A 19,289-nucleotide genomic window follows, 5' to 3' on the forward strand; every position below is an offset into this window, starting at 1 on the left:
AGGGTTCGGATCCCACATACAGACCGGTTCCCGCTCACTGGCTGAGCGAGGAGCGGGAGCGACACCGAGGGTTGCGATCCCGTTGCTGGTCCCGGTCCAGTACGGGGGCGACACTGAGGGTTGCGATCCGTTGCCGGACACGGAAAAAGACAAAAAGGAAAAAAAAAAAAAAACATGAAGAAAGCCATTTTGGAGACTGACACTATGGATTACCCAGTTGGGCAAAGGAAAGAGGTAAGAATTTTTTTTTTTTCCCTTTTTTGTCTTTTTTCGTGACCGGTAACAGGATCGCAACCCTCGGTGTCGCGCCCGCACCATGACCGGCAACGGGATCGCAACCCTCGGTGTCGCGCCCGCACTGCGCTCAACCAGTGAGCAGACCGGTCTCTATATGGGATCTGAACCCCTCGGCAGGAGCGCCGCTGCGCTCTCAAGCGCCGCACTCTACCAAGTGCGCCACGGGGCCGGCCCATGAGGTAAGAATTTAAAAATTTAAATCTGAGCCACCTATTACATTCATCAAGATAGGAAACATAAGGAAGAGTTGTATAAAACTGAGTAGCTCAAAGTGTCCAAAAGTCCATGAGAAATGTGTGTTAAGGGCTCAAGAGACCAGAATTTATCAGAGATTTAAGGCTCATTTGCATAAAATACTGGTTTAAGCAGCAGAAACAAATGAGATTAGAAAAGAAGTCACAGATTTACCTAGAAAAGTATCCCTCCTCCATCCTTATTAAAAAAAAGCTAAATATATAATACTTTAAATGTTTTCTCCTTTAACAGTAACAATCTGGATGTCCCACTTTTATCTAACACTCATTGTCAGTGGTTAATGGAAATTCTCATGATTCAGACATTCAAATAGTTTCACTGATTAGCTGAACATTACAAACTGCAGTGGTCATTTTGATCTTTAGACAGTTTTAAATTATTTTTTATTTTCAGTCACATTGTTTTATTTATCCACATATGGACTATACTGGTTAAAGACCAGAAATGTGATGAAATGCACTAAATTAATGAGGAAAATTTTCTGCAAATTCACCTCAAGGGCCGGCCCGTGGCTCACTCGGGAGAGTGCGGTGCTGATAACACCAAGGCCCCGGGTTCAGATCCTATATAGGGATGGCCGGTTTGCTCACTGGCTGAGCGTGGTGCTGACAAATTCACCTCAAAATGTTCCCCAAAAGTGATATTTTACATTATTAAAATTATTACAAAGTACATCAACGCATTTCTAGTACTTCAAAAATAATTTTAAAAAGAAAAAAGATTATATGTTAATTTGGTTTTTCAGTTACCTAAGCATAAAAGCCTATCATATTTTAAATGTGGTTTATTAGGGAAACGCTTATAATCACCCTAAAATCTTCAACCATAAAATCACTTAGATTTTTAGAATAGCAAATGCAAAAATTCCAAAAACATCCTGAGAACAGCTTTAATTGTTTTTTTGTGGAGAATTATAAAGGCAGATTTTAATCTACATTCTGTCACAAAATAGTACATTCATTTAAAAGGTGTTATCAAATTTGTTCTTTTATAATTAAACAGGGTGCATCACTTATGATAATGGGAAAAATCTAAATTTGTATGTTAGATTTCATTAGAAAATAATCTTGAACATACCAATTAAAGTGAAAATCATTTTTGCTTAGTCACTTAAAGTAGTTCAATTGAAAAGTGACACCTAAAAATTTTTCCAAAATTTTTCAGTAAATTATAGATTATGAAATCTAGAGGACTGTATTCTTCATAGAAAAACCTGAAGATAATTTATTATTTAAAATTTACTAATCTATTTAAATTTACAGATATCTGTGCAATATGGTAAATTTTGCAGTATTCTGACTAAATCACGTTAAGAAAGAAACTAGCAAAGCAATAAATTTTCTTCAGCAAAAAAGATACAAAGAGGGCTGGCCTGTGGCTCATTTAGGAGAGTGTGGTGCTGATAACACCAGGGTCACAGGTTCGGATCCCTATATAGGGATGGCTGGTTAGCTCACTTGGGAGAGCGTGGTGCTGACAACACCAGGGTTACAGGTTCGGATCCCTATATAGGGATGGCTGGTTAGCTCACTTGGGAGAGCGTGGTGCTGACAACACCAGGGTTACAGGTTCGGATCCCTATATAGGGATGGCTGGTTAGCTCACTTGGGAGCGAGTGGGGCTGACAACACCAAGTCAAGGGTTAAGATCCCCTTCCCGGTCATTTTTAAAAAAAAAAAAAAAAGAAGAGATACAAAGCACTGAGATTAAATTTGGTATTCATCTACTGAGATCTTATGTGCTTTCAAGAAAACAATGGCAAATAGAGCATTATTGCTTGAGGGCTCATCTTAATTATCTAAATTTCTCTATAGGAAGACCTCGTAAAAGTATTATGAACCTATCCTTAATATTATTTGTATGTATAAACTGGAAGTAACAAATATATTTAGTTCAAACCAAAAGTCAAGTTTTCCAGAAAGCACATTAAAAGATTCTTAGTTGGGCTAAAAAATATATATTCATACCTCTCAGTTATCACATTCTTTTACTTATTCACTCAACGATTATATTGTCTAAGATATGCCAGGCACTTTTATAGGTTAATGAAACACTAAAGTATTAGCAAGCATTTACTGAGTTCCTACTAAGAAATTGGTGTTTCTAATGCATCCATCTCCTACACGATAAGACAGATTGTATTAACACATCAACTCACACTAAATTATTGATGTTGCATTCTTGCAACTTAAGACTTTACAGAGCTCACAGACAAAAAAATAAATTAAAAACAAAATTAATTTTAAATTCATCACTATTATTTTACTGTTTGTTTTTGTTTTTTAGTATTCCTATCACGAAGTGTCTATATCACGTACTGTTGGCTCGGCTGGGTCATCAGTTAACCTTGAATAACTGAAAACTAAACTCAAGAGAATAAGATAAGTATCTGCTTTCTTCTGAGTGTCAAAACTGCTAGAGTTGGAGCTGGCTGGTTACTCAGTTGGTTACAGTTCAGCCTTGTAACACCAAGGTCAAGGTTCAGTTCCCCTTAACGGCCAGCCGCCAAAAATAAAAAAATTAAAACCTGCCAGAGTTAGTCACAAAATACTAGCCCTTCATTGGCTTGGTCTTCAGATCCGAAAAAAAATTTCTACTCAAATGAAAGACGACGCGTGATTTCTATTGATAAAAAAGTACATATATAAGAAGGAAAACGGGCAATTCCTGTCTCTTTCCTCCCACTCCCAAAGAGATCAGACGTTTAGATGGTTTCCCTTACAGAAGCCTCTCCTGATCCATGACGAAGCAAGCAAACACGTCATGGCAGATCAGTGACTTATAAATCTTCAACACATCAAAACCAGTAAGATCAAGATTTGACAAAATTCTTACTTCACTTTCCCCGTTTCTACAAAGACCATCACTTTCTAGCTTTAAAAAACAGACCGCTGTAGGAATGCTGGCTGCACGCCAAGAAATAAAACTACCCAGGGCCGGCCCGTGGCTCACTCGGGAGAGTGCGGCGCTGCGCCGAGGCCGCGGGTTCGGATCCTATATAGGGATGGCCGGTGCGCTCACTGGCTGGGCGTGGTGTGGACCACACCGTGCCGAGGGTTGCGATCCCCTGACCGGTCAAAAAATAAAAATAAATAAATAAATAAATAAAACTACCCAAACGCAGAACCCACTAATACCAAAGGATGGCCTTAGGCAAAGGGTAACACTCGAGAAGAGCAAACAGTTTAGCCGCCGCTCCCTCGCAAATTGCAGAAAACTAAGTGGTGAGGCATCTCCCTCTCTGCCCTTCCATTAAGAGCTTTCTTCCCTTCTGGTCAGGTAGTCCACCACCTAGCCTCTTTCGTCAATAAAGGGGATTGATAGAATCTTTTCTAGACAAAGATAACTAAAAGAGCTCCCCGGAACCAAGGAATCAATGTTAAGGCATCAAAGCCCTCACCAAGTCCCCACAACGACCAACCAACCAAGACCTGGGATCCCCACCACAACCATCACCACTCCTCACTTTCCCTGGAGAGGAATGACGCTCAGGACCAGGAAACCTATCCTCTCAGGCAACTGAAAAGGCTGTAGGTCTCCTCCCTCAGGCCCCTCCTCTCCCCTACTGTTCCCCCAGGACCCCTCTACAACGACGAACCGCTTTATAAGCTTTCCAACCGCAAGAAGCCCAGTCCCAGCCACACACAAGATGGCAGCCATACACCTACCGTAGGAAACAGCTGCGCCACCACTCCAGCGAGGCCGGCCTCTCGACTGCGGGTAACTCCATTGGTCCAGCCAGGGAGCGCGAGACAAGCCGAGAGCTCTGGCGGCCAATCGGGAGGCGGCGCGCTCGGACGCCACCACGGTGCCAGCGGTGCGCGCGCCGACCTCTGAGGCGTGGACCCAGGGGGAGTGCGACCAATGGACTTCGGGCCAGGCGGTGGGGGATGTTGGCATCCGACTCCTCCCATCTAGTTAATCGCGTTATGGTGTCTGGAAGAGGGGTTGCAATCTCCTCACTTCCCGGCTGAGGCGAGGCAGGGCAGTTGTCACTGAGTTGAGGGATGGTAAATGGTGAAGTACTTCCCGGCCAGACGGCACCTGGGGCCGTGGGATCTCTGTGACGGGGAGCCGAAGAGCCCTACCCGCGGGGGAACCCAGCCTCGACAACGGAACGGGCGGAGCGCAGCCCTCAGGTCTGGTGGGCGGCGTGGAACGCAGTGGAGCCAGTGTAGGCGAGGCACGGCGGTGGCTGGATACCCACAGAGCCCTCGGCCGCGTGAGCAGGGGCTGCACTCCAGCCCTTGCAGCCTCTCCGCTCCTTGCACCCACGTGCACTCCCGGGCTGGAGAAGGGCGCACGGAGTTCTCAACCCCCATTTCAGTCTGTCTCCCGGTGCACGCCTTAATGAGACGCTTTTTCTAAGATCCGGGAGTCTGAGGCTGTAAAAGGGGCTGCATTATAAATGGACCGCAATATAATACCCAGAAGCAGAATTTGAAGGTTTAACCACTGACCCATTTCACAGGTAAGACGACACAAGCCCTAAATAAGTGAAATCATTTATCCAAGATCACGGAGTTCAGATTAGATCCTAAGAGCTCCTGACTCTCTTCAACCACAACCCAATAAGTAATTACCCCGTTAAGTAATTAAATAAAATAAGGAAAGGCAGGTAGTTAACTGTGCTCTTCAGCATGTGAAATCCTATGAGGGCAAGGAAAGGTAACTTTAAGGCGGTAGAAGAGTAATCGAAACTTGGATTCTGAAACCAGGCTGCCCAGTTCCTTACTTTTTTGTCTACCACTTACAATGTGACACGCCTTAGCTTCCTTATAGAAAAGCTGACATGCTAGTTTATCCCACATACTTAAAGTATTTAGAAGCGTGCCTGACACGTGGTTTATACTCAGTAAATGTTCATTAGTATCGTAATTAAAACAGGAGTCGAGATACCTTAGGCCTTATTTTTTAAAACGAAAAGGAGTCATGCATACATGGAAGCGAAGCTAAATGTCTTAATTACTTTACTGTCAAAATGAAAAAGTGCGAAAAGGGAAAAGTAAACACGTTTTAAAATCCCAGTTACCCTCAGAAATATTAACACCAGTTGTCTCTGGATGATGAGATTGTGAGTGATTTATATTTTCTTCTTTATGCTTTACTGTACAGTATTTTGCAAATTGTCTTCAGTAAACATGTTTTACTTTTGTAAGTTCAGTTATTTTCAAATTTTAGGAAGGTGTGAACAACACTGGTAAGAGCTTTTTAAAAATAAAGCTATTACTGAGTGTGCTTAGGTAGAATTATAAGCTGATAGAATCTTTCTGGAAGGCAACTTGGCAATATGTCTATTAAAAGGCTTTAAAACAGACAACTCCTTTTTGAAAATTGTATGCGAGGGTACTTCAAAAAGTTCGTGGAAAAGTGGAATTAAAGACAGTACAAATACAAATCTCCTCAGAAACGGTTTGAAGTCCCCTCAACTTTTAAAATTAAGTGCACTTTTACATTCTCCTTTTACAAAATTAGAACCTTACTGATAAAGAGCACAATCCAGAATCCTTGTTTGCCTCCTCATGTTGGTGCAGAGCCTTCAAGTCCTTTTTTATACTTATACTTACATATTCTCTATAGTTGCACATGTGCATATGTACTTTTAAAAATAGCAATAGTATACCATATCATTCTGTAATTTTATTTCTTTACTTGGCAATGTTTTTGATGCATGTTATTTATAGCTCATTATGTTATTTATGGGTACCTTTTACCTGCTGCATAGTGTTCCAGTGTATGACTGAATTGTTCTGTTAATGTAAAATATTTCTCTTTGTCTCTTACCGATTTTCATATTAAATTCTGTTTTTGTTTGATATGTGCTATATATAGAACATTTTTTTTTTTGCCATTCTCTTGATGGACATTAGGTTGTTTCCCATTTTTCACCTTACAAACAATGCTGCAAGGAAAATCTTTGTGTTTTCTTGAGCTGTTGTGCTATTTCTCAAGGATATATACCTAAAAGTGGAATTGCTTGGTTTTAAGTTATGAACATTTTAAATTTTAATAGGTCATGCCAAATTTGTCTCCAAAGTACCTCTACTAATTTACACATCCCATGCCTAGTCTATGAGAATTCGGTTTCCCTTTAGTCTAGACCAACACATGATATCTTAATTTTTGCTCATCTTATGGCTGAAGATGATACTAACTTTTTAATTTAATTTTTATTCTCTGATTTAAGCTTGGGGTGTCTATTTATATGTTTATTAACCTATTATTTATATACATTTCTAAAATTTCTGTTAAGAAAACTACCTATTTTTCTTCTGGGTCATCATTTTCTTAATGACTTAAGGAGTTCTTTATGTGTCCTGGATGCTATATATCCTGTATAATTTTTAAAATCTCTTCAGTTTGTATGGTTAATTATGTCCCCTTTTTGTTATTGATGTTTTTTCTCGACTCCTTGCTTGGCTTTGACTTTACTTTTTGTTAGTTTTTATTTATTTGTTCTAGTCATAGATTTTTCTCTTTTTTCAATCTTTAGGCCTCTTTTTATCTTACATTTCATTTCTTTAAGAATTCCAGCACAATATGGAGTCAGAGCAGTGATGGCAAGTGTCCTCAATCCTGTTCCTGACTAATGAAAATGTTTCTAATGTTTTTTCATTGAGTATGAGGTTTGCTGCCAGGTTTGGACAGATATTCTTTATCAGATTAAGGAAGGTCTCTTTTATTCCTAGTTTGCTAAGGCCCCTCCGGAATAGTTATTAATATTTATTGAATTGCTTCGTTTTGTTTTTCTGCATCTGAGATGATAATTTTCCTCCATTCATCTGTTAATAGAGGAATTCACATTGATAAACTTTCCATGTTAAACTTTGAGTATTCCTGGGATAAATCCTACTTTGGTAGTAAACTCTTACTGTACTGCTGGATTCCTTTATTTAGTATTTTTTCATCCATTCCCAGAAGTGATTTTGACCTTGAGTTTTTTTCTTGCTTGTCGAGGTTTTCCTAATCTCATAAAAAGGTGAGTAGCTTCCTGTATTTTTCCTGCTCTGTAAGTTTGTATATGATAAAAATTATTCATTCCATGAAAGTTTTGTACAGATCATCTATAAAACTTTAAGGACCCTGGTATACTGGGAGTGAGGGGTGAAGATTTGTGGCATGCACCTCTGGTAAGATCTTTATTGTTTTTATTTCTTTGTATAATTATTCATAACATTCCTTTGGAATTTGAGAATTCCTTTTGGTCTAGTACACAGTCAATTTTTATAAATTTCATGCCTGTTTCTCCCCTCCCTGCCAAAAGTATTTTCTATTGGGTGCCGAGTTCTATACCTTTGTTAGATCAAGCATATTAATTTATCTGTCATTTAAATCCTTTATAACCACATTTTTTGGCCTACTTTGTCAGTTTCTGAGAAAGGTTTGTTACTTTCCCACCAAAATTTTGGATTTGTGTATTTTCCTTATATTTCTTTAAGTTTTGCTTTGCATATTTCAAGATGATATTATTTGTTCATAAAAGTTTATGAATATTAAATCTTCATGGTGAGTTCTGCTGGTATAAAATATTTTTCTTTGTCTTTATTGGCTTTCATATAATGCTGCTTCTTGTATTTGCTGGTGGGTCTTTTTTCACATCCCTTCATTTCCAACCTTTCTGTGATATTTTATGTGATTTAGGTGGGTCTCTTATTTAAAAATATAGCTAGCTTTGCTTGTAATCCAGTCTGAAAGTCTGTCCTTTATTTATTTATTTATTTTTATATTTTTTTGGTGACTGGTTTGTACAGGGATCCAAACTCTTGACTTTGGTGTTATCAACACTGCACTCTAACCACCTGAGCTAACCTGTCAGCCGGAGAGTGTGTCCTTTAGTTGGTAGGATTAACAAATTCACCTTTATTGTGATTAATGTATTTGGCCTTATTCTGTCATCTTATTTACCATGTTTCTCTTTGTATCTTTTATATCTTATTTTCCTCTTTCTCTTTTTAATTGAGTTTAGGCCCAAGTTTTCATTGTTCTGTTTGTTTCAGTAGATTGCCTTTTCATTTTCAACATAGTTCTTAGATTTATATCTTCCTGACAAAGTCTAAATTTAATCAGTGTTGATATCCTCCCTATGAAGAATTTAGCATGCTTCTACTTTTCTCTGATCTTTAATCCTCCCTTCAAAAAACTAACATAATCTCTCATGGTGATATTTTATAGCATTTTTGTTTCATTTGTTATTTAAATTCTCTTTAATCTATATTTATTTAGCATTGATGTGTTTTACTCATTTACTTGCTTATTGTTCCTTCTTGTACCTCAGTACTTCTAGTTTCATTTTTCTTCATGAAATATTTCCTTCTTTCAGAGAGTCTCTGAGTGGCTTTTTAATATGTGTTAAAACCTCTTTTTTTTCACACTCAATATTGAAGTTAGCTTGGCTGGATATAGAATTCTGGATTCATACTTATTTTCTTTTAACATTTTGCATCTGGCATTTCTGGTGAGAAGTCTCATTACTAGTTTGATATGCTTTCCTTTTAAATGACCTAGATTTCTTGGAAGCTCTGAAGACTGTATTTTTTATACTCTGCAGTTTATCACAGTATGTCTAGTGGTGTGTATTAAGAATTTTATCTGCTTGGCACCCAGTGGACTCAGTGGGCTTGGCTTATATGTTTCCCACTTTTGAGAAATTCTTGATCGTTGTTACCTCATCTCCATTCTCTCCATATATCCTTCCTATTGTTTCTTTGCTCTGTGTTCTTGGTGAATTATTCAACTTAGTTTTCTAGGTTACAAACTCACTTTGTGTGAGTTTGTTCTATTATTGTCATCTATTGAGTTTATTTCAACAACTTTTATGTCCAAGGTATCTAATTATTTTTCAAAATTATATGTTATTTCTTTCCTTATACTTTCTTTTCTTTCCTTCCTTATGTTTTCCTTCTTTCCTTCCATATTCATCCTTATATGGATGAGGTTTCCTTCTTTAGCTCTTTGAGGATATTAAATACAATAACATTTGTTTTAAAGTTATTTTCTGGATGCTCTGTTAATTCTCCTCTTGAATACAAGTCCATGAATTTGGTGGGCTTCTTAAGTCTCTTTCATGGTGTAGCCTTCTTCACATGGTTGAGGACTCTCAGTTGTGCAGTTACCTCCTGTGAGAGGATTCCTGCCCATCCTTCTGCTGTTGTGATTATGGTTGGCTTTATCTATGCAGCTTCCCATCTGTTACCTTTCCCCAGAGAGGCCTCACAGACTTGGTCCTTAGAGAGTTCTGTTTTTTTTTTTGTTTTCAGCATGACTATAGATTTTTAAAAGGACTTCTAGCATTTCTGTGGGTTTGGTGTGGAAGTGGCACAAGATTTTACCAAATGTTGAATAACATCTTGATAATGAAAATTGTTGATCTGTTTTTGACCTATTAGTTCCACCTCTAGGTGTATGTCCTAACGGAATAATTGGAAATATGCATAAAGTATATTTATTCCAACATTATTTATTATATACTGAAAAATAATAACAATCTAAAAAAATAAAAACAATCGAAATGTCCAACACAGAGGCTTATTCATACTATTTACTAATAATTTATTAAAAGTTAATCATTAAAATCTTTAATATACTTTAATGTATGGATTATTGACCAAAGTACATTATACAGCCACTTAGTTGAATTATAAAAAAAAGTTAATGATGGGGTAAGTGCAGGATATGTTATTAATGAAAGATTATAAAATATTATATGCACTAAAATCCAAAGTAAGAAAAATAGGGATAGTCTAATTGTTAACTAACAATGTAATGTAAATGTAAATTAACAGGGCCAGCCCGTGGCGCACTCGGGAGCGCAGTGGCACTCCTGCCGCGGGTTCGGATCCTATGTAGGGATGGCCGGTGTGCTCACTGGCTGAGCGCGGTGCGGGCGACAACAAGCCAAGCGTTGTGATCCCCTTACCGGTCACAAAAAAATAAATAAATAAATAAATGTAAATTAACAAATATGTTAAATATGGGTGTAAGGATTATAGCTGATTCTTCTCTGCAGTATTCCAAGAAATCTGATATTTTACACATTTTTCCAGTTAATGTGTATTATTTTTGTTATGGGTCATGACATTTTAAAAGATAGAGCTATTGTTATAACAGTATCTTTTTACCTTTTATATTTTGTCCTTTACAAATATGCACCATTCTTTATTTTCTTTACAGAATGTTTCATGCAGTTGTGGAACAAAAGATGGAGTTGGTTTTTATTTTTAAAGATACTGTCAATGATCTGATACAACTATAAATATTCACTTGGTGAAGATGCATGGACTTGTCTTTTGGTTGGACTATTGGTCATTTCTGATATTTTCTTCAGCCACAGTTTCCATATGAAAATTCAAGTATCAAAGAATATTGGATTTAGAATGGTATAATGATGTATTTTGTCTGAGGACTGCAACTTTCATAGAGACCACAGTTGGATTACAATTATATTCTCCAATCAAAGTGATTCATATCATTTAGTCCTTCTGTAAATCTAATTTTGAAGTTTTATATTTATAAACAACAACGAAAGATGGGAGAAAAAAATGGTAGGTTGAAGCACACATTGTTAAACTTTATATTTAATAGTATATAGACAACTTAAGCTGAATTGTGGAATTTTTCAAGGTTTTTCATTGCAAGTGACTCTTCTGAATTAGCAGGAAATAAGGAATTATTTTCATGTAGCCAATTTTGACTGTCTTTATAATTAATTCTGAATCAGTAGTCCTAACTTAGTACTTTAATGTGATTTTTAAAATAGACTTTATTTTTTAGGAAACTTTCACATTAACAGAAAAATTGAGAGGATAGTACAGAGTTCTGTATACCTAGCACCCAGATTTACCTATGATTAACATCTTACATTTGTCACAAATTTTCTCTTTCTTTTTGGCAGTTGGCCAGTAAGAGGATCCAAACCATTGACCTCAGTGTTGTACTCTAACCCTGAGCTAACCGGCCAGCAAACATTTGTTACAATTAATGAACCAATATTGACACGCTACTAGTAACTAAAGTCCATAGTTTATTTAGATTTCCTTAATTTTTACCTGATGTCTTTTTTCATTCCAGGGTCCCATCCAGGATATAGTACATTTCCTTGTCATGTCTCCTTAGGCTACCCTTGGCTGTGGAATTGTCTCAGACTTTTCTTGGTTTTGATATTTTGGGATTTGTATCCAAGTATTTTGTAAAATGCCCCAGAATTGGAGTTATTGTCTGATGTTTTTTTCATGATTAGATTGGGTTTATGGGTTTTAGGGAGATAAGATCACAGAGTTAAAGTGCCATTTTCATATCAAGGGTACATGCTATCACCATGATTTCTCATTGTTGATACCGAGCTTAATCATCTGGCTGATGTTAGTAGGTAGTTTTATCAGTTTTTTCCACCATGAAGTTTTCTTTTTTTTTTTTCCCTCCCATTTCCTACTGTTTATAGAAGTAAATTACTACATGTCGCCCACACGTTAAAGATTGGGGATTTATGATCCCCCTCCTTGACAGCAGAATATCTACACAAATTATTTGGAATTTTTCTGCAAGGGAGATTTCTCTCTTCTTCCCCATTTATTTATTCAATTATTTATATCAATACGGACTCATAGATACTTATTTTATACTTTGGATTATAATCAGTTTGTACTTTATTTTATTGCCTGAATTGTCCCAGATTTGACCATTGGGAGCTCTTTCAGTTGGCTTCAGTGTCCTTTTTACACACCTTCATCAGCATAGGTGTTTGTTATTTGTTTCTGATTTATAGCACTAGAAGAGTCTCCAGGCTCATCTTGTGTATTTCTTGCCCCAGCCCTAGAATCAGTCATTTCTTGAATGAGGTCTGGTTCCTTTTATGGGAGAGAATGGTATTAGAAACCAAGGTCTGGGTGATAGGCTTGTTGTTACTGGGGTGTCCTTGCTTATAGTCCCTCTCGGCTGATAGAACAAGGAAATATATGTATATTCTGACATGTACATATACACGTATCTATAAATATTTCTATATGTAATCATCTGTATCTATATTAAGCTAAATATGAATTTATGCTGATGTTTTCAACTCTAATTCATTACCACAAAGGGCCGGCCCGGTGGCGCACTGCTACAGTGCGTCGCTTGGGAGCGCGGTGGCGCTCCCGCCAAGGGTTCGGATCCCACATACAGACCGGCCGCTCACTGGCTGAGCGAGGTGTGGGCGCAGCACCGAGAGTTGCGATCCCGTTGCCAGTCCCGGTCCCTTACGGGCGCGACACTGAGGGTTGCGATCCGTTGCCGGTCACGAAAAAAGACAAAAAGGAAAAAATAAAATAAAATAATTCATTACCACATGGATCATTCTAATCTCCTGTCCTTCCTTATTTGTGAACTCCCACTCCAGTAGTGAGAAACTTGATTGCCAACACCCATCATCTGTTTGCTTAATTGTTCAATTCCTGTGTGTATGTATATGCGTATGTATATCACAATTGTAAACCCATTCCCAGGTGGGAAAATAATTTATCCATTAGAATACAGTACATATGTGCAGTTCCTTTTGTTTATAATCTTACAGATTCACTCATTTCCAGAGTTACTTCAGTCAGCACCCTTTCAATCCAGCCCTTTAGTGAGGTTGTTTATACATTTGTTATAGAATTAGATTCTCTTCACAGTCTGCATTCTATACTGGGGTCTTTGACTTTCTAAGTGATTTTTGAAATTTGCATACATTAAGGTTCACTCTGTTCTTTAAATCTCTGTGTGTGTTGACAAATGCATGATGTCATGAATCTACTGTTGCAGTATCATACAGAATAGTTCCACTGCCCTTTAACCTACTTGTAATATATGTGTTATTAAACAGATTATAGTACTGATTTTTACTCATCTAGGTCAATGGTTCTCAATCATTTTTTGATCTCAGGACTACTTTATATAGAGTATATAAAACCCCAAAGACCTTTTGTTTATGAGGGTTATATCTGTTCATACTTACTGTATTCAGAATTGAAACAGAAGTTTCAAAAGTATTAATTGGCTCATTTTTAAGAAAATAAATTCAAAGGATTAGAAATGTTAAAAGTAACTATTTTCTAAAGCAGAAATATTAGTGAGAAGGATAACATTATTTTACATTGTTACACATATCTTGATATCTGGCTAAATAGAAGAGAGATTCTAATATCTGCTTCTGCATTCAGTCTGCTGTGATATGTTGCTTTGGTTGAAATGTATAAAAGCAGTGAAGCTTCACACAGACAGGAAGTTCGAAGAGGGAAAAGTATTTTAATAGCTCTTCATATACTATACTATAATTGTGGATATTTTTTTTGTTAGGACTCCAAAATTCAAGTAGGCACTCTTTAAAGGTTAATTGAGTGTGGAATCTGAACTCCAATCAATGAGTGTTTTTAATACTCTGTTACATTAAAATCCATTGGTCTGTCTTGCACTTTGAGTGGGACAAGACATTCATGTGTTATTTTACAACATCATGTAGTAGCCACTTGTAAAATATTGGTCAGTGAATTTTGAAGATATTCCAAATGTTGATACATTTCAATATATGATATTAAAAAACTACATTTGTTAATATTGCTATTGATCTCATTAAAAAGGTTAATTATTGAGAAACTTTCAGGCTTGCCATGGCAGGTGCAATGTTTCCAAAATTTTAGTTTTCACCTGATAGCTTCAATTTTATTGTTAGCAAAAAATATGGTCAGTTTTGCCCTTGGGCTCACTTTGTTCATTTTTAAGAAAATGTGTTCCAGAGACCCAAATCTGAAAAATCATAGTTTTATCAGTGCGCGCGCGCGTGCGTGCGTGCGTGTGTGTGTGTGTGGCTGGCTAGTATGGAGATACAAACCCATGACCTTGGAATTATAAGGCTGTGCTCTAACCAGCTCAGCTAACCAGCAAACCCCAATTATTACTGTTATTTGGTAGGCAGGGGCAGCTGGCTAGTACTGGGATTTGAACCTTTCACCTTGGTGTTATCAACACCACCCTATCCTGAGAGAGCTAACTGGCCAGCTGCAGTGGTTCTTTTAAGTAAAAATGGTTTACCATAGGGGGAAAAAAAAGGCAGCTAGTTTAGCTTGCAAGGCAAAGAACCCTACTAGTGATTTTTTCTTAAGACAGCCATTGTGCTGTAATGGCTATGGAAATGATTATAATCATTTATGTTGCTTCATCAAAGATATTCTTAAGTGAAATTGGCAATGAAGATCATTGACTTACTGATAGTTTGGTGCCATTGCCTTGATTCATGCTAAGACACCAGCAGTTTTACTCACCAGAGCCTTTGTACTGTCAGTTAATGTCAATACCATAAAAAAGGCAAATGTCTTCGTATTATTTTCAAAATTGTTTGATGTTGTGTAATCTCTGAAAAAATTTGGGGACTCCCAAGAGTTCATAGACCACATTTTGCCAATCACAGGCTCAGAGATGCCTGAAGCTCCTCTCTGTATATGTTTTTGTGCACCTAGGTCATTATCAGTGTATTTGGTAGGGATTCCGTAAATATTCATCTAGTAAATGAATTCAGATTAGTATGATACATGAGCATTGCCTGTTTACAAAGACTGTCTACCTCAAATGAGATTGGGAGACATATAATATAGATACACAACTTAATTGGCTTCCTTCTTTACAAAGCTACTATACTTCTTCATGATTATGGTCTGACAATAAATAGTCCTATCTAGCTAAATAAAAGAGCAAATTTGAACAGGCAATACAGTTATCAGATGGTATTCTTCATTTTTATAGGCAAGTAGCAGCAATATTAGTATACTGAGTTGATCTTCAGGTACCTGCTTTTATTCCTTGTAAATATCTTCTAGTGAAATATACTGAAATATTTACAGTTTTAGATTATAACTCTGAGCATGCACATAATGTGCAAATAAATAAAGATCAGGAGCAAGAAACGAAAATTGTCAACATTGTAGTAACCATCTATTCAGTCTGCAGTTGAAATGAAAGTCATCCAGATGTTTCTTCCCATGATACTCAATTTAGTCTCTGTGCACAGAAGTTGTTAACTGGATTTATCAGAAAGTTGGTTACCTCTTTTCTTGTTTAATATTACTGTGGTTAAAGGTTTTCATAGCAAGAAGACAAAAATAATCAAGAGGAAAGACATAAGGAACAAGTGCCAGTTTAATGAAAATTAAAACTAGCAGTGTGAGATAATAAAGATGTGATAAGGAACAATATATTTATTTAAAACCTAGAACAAATAAGTATGAATTGCATAGTTACAGTCATTTATTTAAAAAGCAGATAGATTCAGTATTTTCTTTGATTGGCTTTATATTCTTAAATTGTATTGCTAGTGTTGTCTATATTAATCAGTTTCAAGACTAAGTATTTACTCTGTTTACTTTTTAAATAATTTAAGTATTTCCTATCGGAATAATTTAGTAACATGTATTGGCATTTCTAAGACAGTTTTAGATGATAGTCACTGAGAAACAAAATTCAGTTGTGTCCTGTTGCTGTCTTCCAGCATCACTACTGCTTTTCTCAGGCCAGGACAGAGTTATATTTTAATGGTACCAGAGGCTATTTTAAAATGCTTTCAAAATCGTTCCCATCTAGATGTCCACCTCTAATAAAGATAAATCCTTGTATGGCATGTGGACTCATATCCATGAAAAGAAACATGGTAACAATAATCCATTAAGTCATTTGAAAAGTAGTTTTGCCTAAAAGTGGTATTTTTGTTGGTTATCTACCTGTGACAAACCTAATGATTTTAGGGACCCTGGGAAAGCTCTGCTTCACGAAATATTTTCCCCACTAAGCTGGATGATCTCTAAAATTACACAATTAAAGATTAATTCCTTTTGCTTAAGATTATATTCCCCATTAAATTATATATGGTAATTTCTTACTAACTACCACATGCTTGTCTGCACATAAGCTATATTAGGTAGATGCTACCCTTATTGCCATTTAACAGATGTAGTCACATGGCTACTAAGTGGCAGTACTGGAATTCAAACCCAAATATATCTGAACTCTAAAACCTAGATTGTTAGTCACCACTCCTTTTCTTCCCTTGACAATTGAGATATTACCCTCTTAGGTTTCCTTTTCACCTTCTTGGTCTTCGTCATTCCTTTTCCTTATATTCATCCCTTATATGTTGATGTTCTACAGAAGACTCTTTCTTTTTAGTCTATATGGTCTCCCTAAGGAATCATATCTTCTCTGGCTTTAGCAAGCTTTTGTATGCTATTTGACTCCCAAATTTGTGTTTCTGAACTAGATTTTACTCTAAAGCTTGTGTATACAATTTGCACAATTTGACTCTCCCTACTTAAATTTCTCACTGTCCCTCTAACTTTTTTCTCTACCTCAGTGAACAGCATTATTGTCCATATGGTTGCCTCAGGCAGAAAAGTGGAAATCATTCCTGACTTCTCTCACTGCCACCTGGGTGATTTTTCTGAGAGACATATCCAATAACATCATAAGATGCTTGCACCTCTTGAGTAGCCTTCTATATAAAAGTAAAGTTGCTTAGCATGGCACACAAGGCCCTCCATGTCATGGCCCCTACCTGCCTCTTGAGTACTATTTCTCATCCATTTTGTCTTCTCACATTATGTTTGTTTCAAATCTTGAAACCTTGCCTGAGCTGTGCTATGCGGAATTAAAAGTAGGCTGAGTCTTATGTACTACACGTTGGGCCAGAGTGTTGACAGGGAAATATCACCCCTCTCAAGTCCACTGTGGTAGCAGCAGCTCTCATTAGCCAGAGATCCTCTTTGAGTAAAGTGACTTTCCACCAGGAGTTGGGACTCTGAGGTCTAAGCCTCTTTCCTTTGAAGATGCTCTTTCCATTGCTAAACTCAGAGGTTCTGGGTTTAATTTTTATTAAGGAAAATTTATTTATTTATTTATTTATTTATTTTTGTCCTTTTTGAGACCGGCCACACCGCGCTCAGCCAGTGAGCGCTTTGAGCGCACTGGTCATCCCTATATAGGATCCGAACCCGCAGCGGGAATGCTGCTGCGCTCCCAGCGCCGCACTCTCCTAAGTGCGCCACGGGCTCGGCCCGAAAATTTATTTTTTAAAAATTATCTGTGCATTCTGCTCATTAATACTTTCAATGACTACCCAAGTGACCTTTCTAAAATGCAATTATGATGTCCCTCCTTAGCTTAAGGCCCTATTAACTTCAAATAATTTTATACATTAATTTTAACGTTTTACAAATTGTGCTTAACATTTTAGGTATCTTTGTTTTTTTTTTTTGTTTTTGTTTTTTTTGTCTTTTATCTTTTTCCGTGTCCGGCAACGGATCGCAACCCTCAGTGTTGCCCCCGTACCGGACCGGGGACCGGCAACAGGATTGCAACCCTCGGTGCTGCTCCCGCGCCTCGCTCAGCCAGTGAGCGGGAACCGGTCTGTATGTGGGATCCGAACCCTCGGACGGGAGCGCCACCGCGCTTTCCAAGCGGCGCACTTATCCAGTGCGCCACCGGGCCGGCCCCGGTATCTTTGTTTTTAAACATGAAGTAAGTATGATATTTGGCTTTTGCCAATTTATTTTAATTGCCTTTCTCGTATTCGGTTTCCAACTTTGAAAGGATTATTTCTCAAAGATTTTTTTTTTTGTTTTTTTTTGGCAGCTGACCAGCACAGGGATAGAATTCTAGACCTTGGTGTTACCAGTACCATGCTCTAATCAACTGTGCTAACCAGACAGCTCAAAGAGAATTTTGATTAAGGTGTTAGCTGTCTGGGAATCAGAAAATGTTGGCTCATTTATATAACTTTATCTGTAAAATCTTTAAACATTTTGTTTCATGAAATTGAAGTTAATGTAAAAGGCTTTTTGAAAAGCAATACTGTTGAACATTTAGTAGTTTCAGCAATCATTCAGATGTTTCATTCTGAAACCATCTTTTTCTATACTCAGTGGAGATTATATCCCTGAAACTTTAGAAATGCATGTATATCTATATGTATGCCCTACTACCACTCTAGAGTGAAGTCATTTCTTCTGTTTTCTAGAAATAATGTCACTAAAGTTTTCAATGAATTTTTTAAGTTAGCAGAAATAGGTGAGATACTTAGATCATATTGTTTCTAGCTCTTTATAAGGAGACATGATCAAAATCTTTTTTCCCAAGGAAAGTGAGAGACCAATTGAATCTTGATTTTATTTAGAAACCAGGTAGATTTTTCTGTAATATGTGCCTTAGGGAAATTACAGTCTATTTCTATTAAACTCTTTGGCAATTTACTTATTTCTATTTTAGGTGATGCAAAAACTTTCTGGATGGAGCTGGAAGACGATGGAAAAATAGACTTCATATTTGAACAAGTGCAAAATGTGCTGCAGTCACTGAAGCAAAAGATCAAAGATGGGTCAGCCACAAATAAAGGTGTAAAGCAATAAAAACTTTCAATACATTTAATACTAAATAATGCCCACTGGCAACACAGTATAATTCTATTTACAATATTATTGTTTATTTTAAAAATCAAATGACTTGTTTTCTAGGAACCTAGCATCAATTTTATTTGCTTTTTTTTGTACTCTGCTTCTATGAAAACTTGCTTTTACCATACCATGGACATTTTGTAAGAATGAATGTGATTACTTGTGAATAACAGCCACTGAGTTTTTGTTTTTTAAATCTCAGTCTACTTTTTTCCCTTCATTTTATCTTTTTTTTTTTTTTTTTTTTTTTTTACTTTTTTTAACCTTTATATCTTTTGTGTGTGTGTGTGG

At 37.0% G+C, this 19,289-nt stretch overlaps 1 protein-coding gene across 2 annotated transcripts in view; it reads left to right on the forward strand.

Annotated features, from left to right (window-relative positions):
• The first annotated feature begins 4,770 nt into the window (after positions 1-4,770).
• Positions 4,771-19,289, forward strand: part of SETDB2 (SET domain, bifurcated 2) — a 49,887-nt gene continuing 35,368 nt past the window's right edge. Inside the window, exons 1-2 of one of the 2 annotated variants that reach the window (XM_008569930.1) lie at positions 4,771-5,023; positions 18,814-18,939. In XM_008569930.1, coding sequence (XP_008568152.1) covers positions 18,834-18,939 — 106 coding nt within the window. In that variant the 5' untranslated portion in view covers positions 4,771-5,023; positions 18,814-18,833. Of the gene's footprint in view, positions 5,024-10,729; positions 11,094-18,813; positions 18,940-19,289 lie in introns of those variants that run through there. The other variant, XM_008569929.1, reaches the window with a different exon arrangement.

Source organism: Galeopterus variegatus, unplaced genomic scaffold, assembly GCF_000696425.1.
Source record: "Galeopterus variegatus unplaced genomic scaffold, G_variegatus-3.0.2 Scaffold545, whole genome shotgun sequence".
NCBI classification, from domain to species: domain Eukaryota; kingdom Metazoa; phylum Chordata; class Mammalia; order Dermoptera; family Cynocephalidae; genus Galeopterus; species Galeopterus variegatus.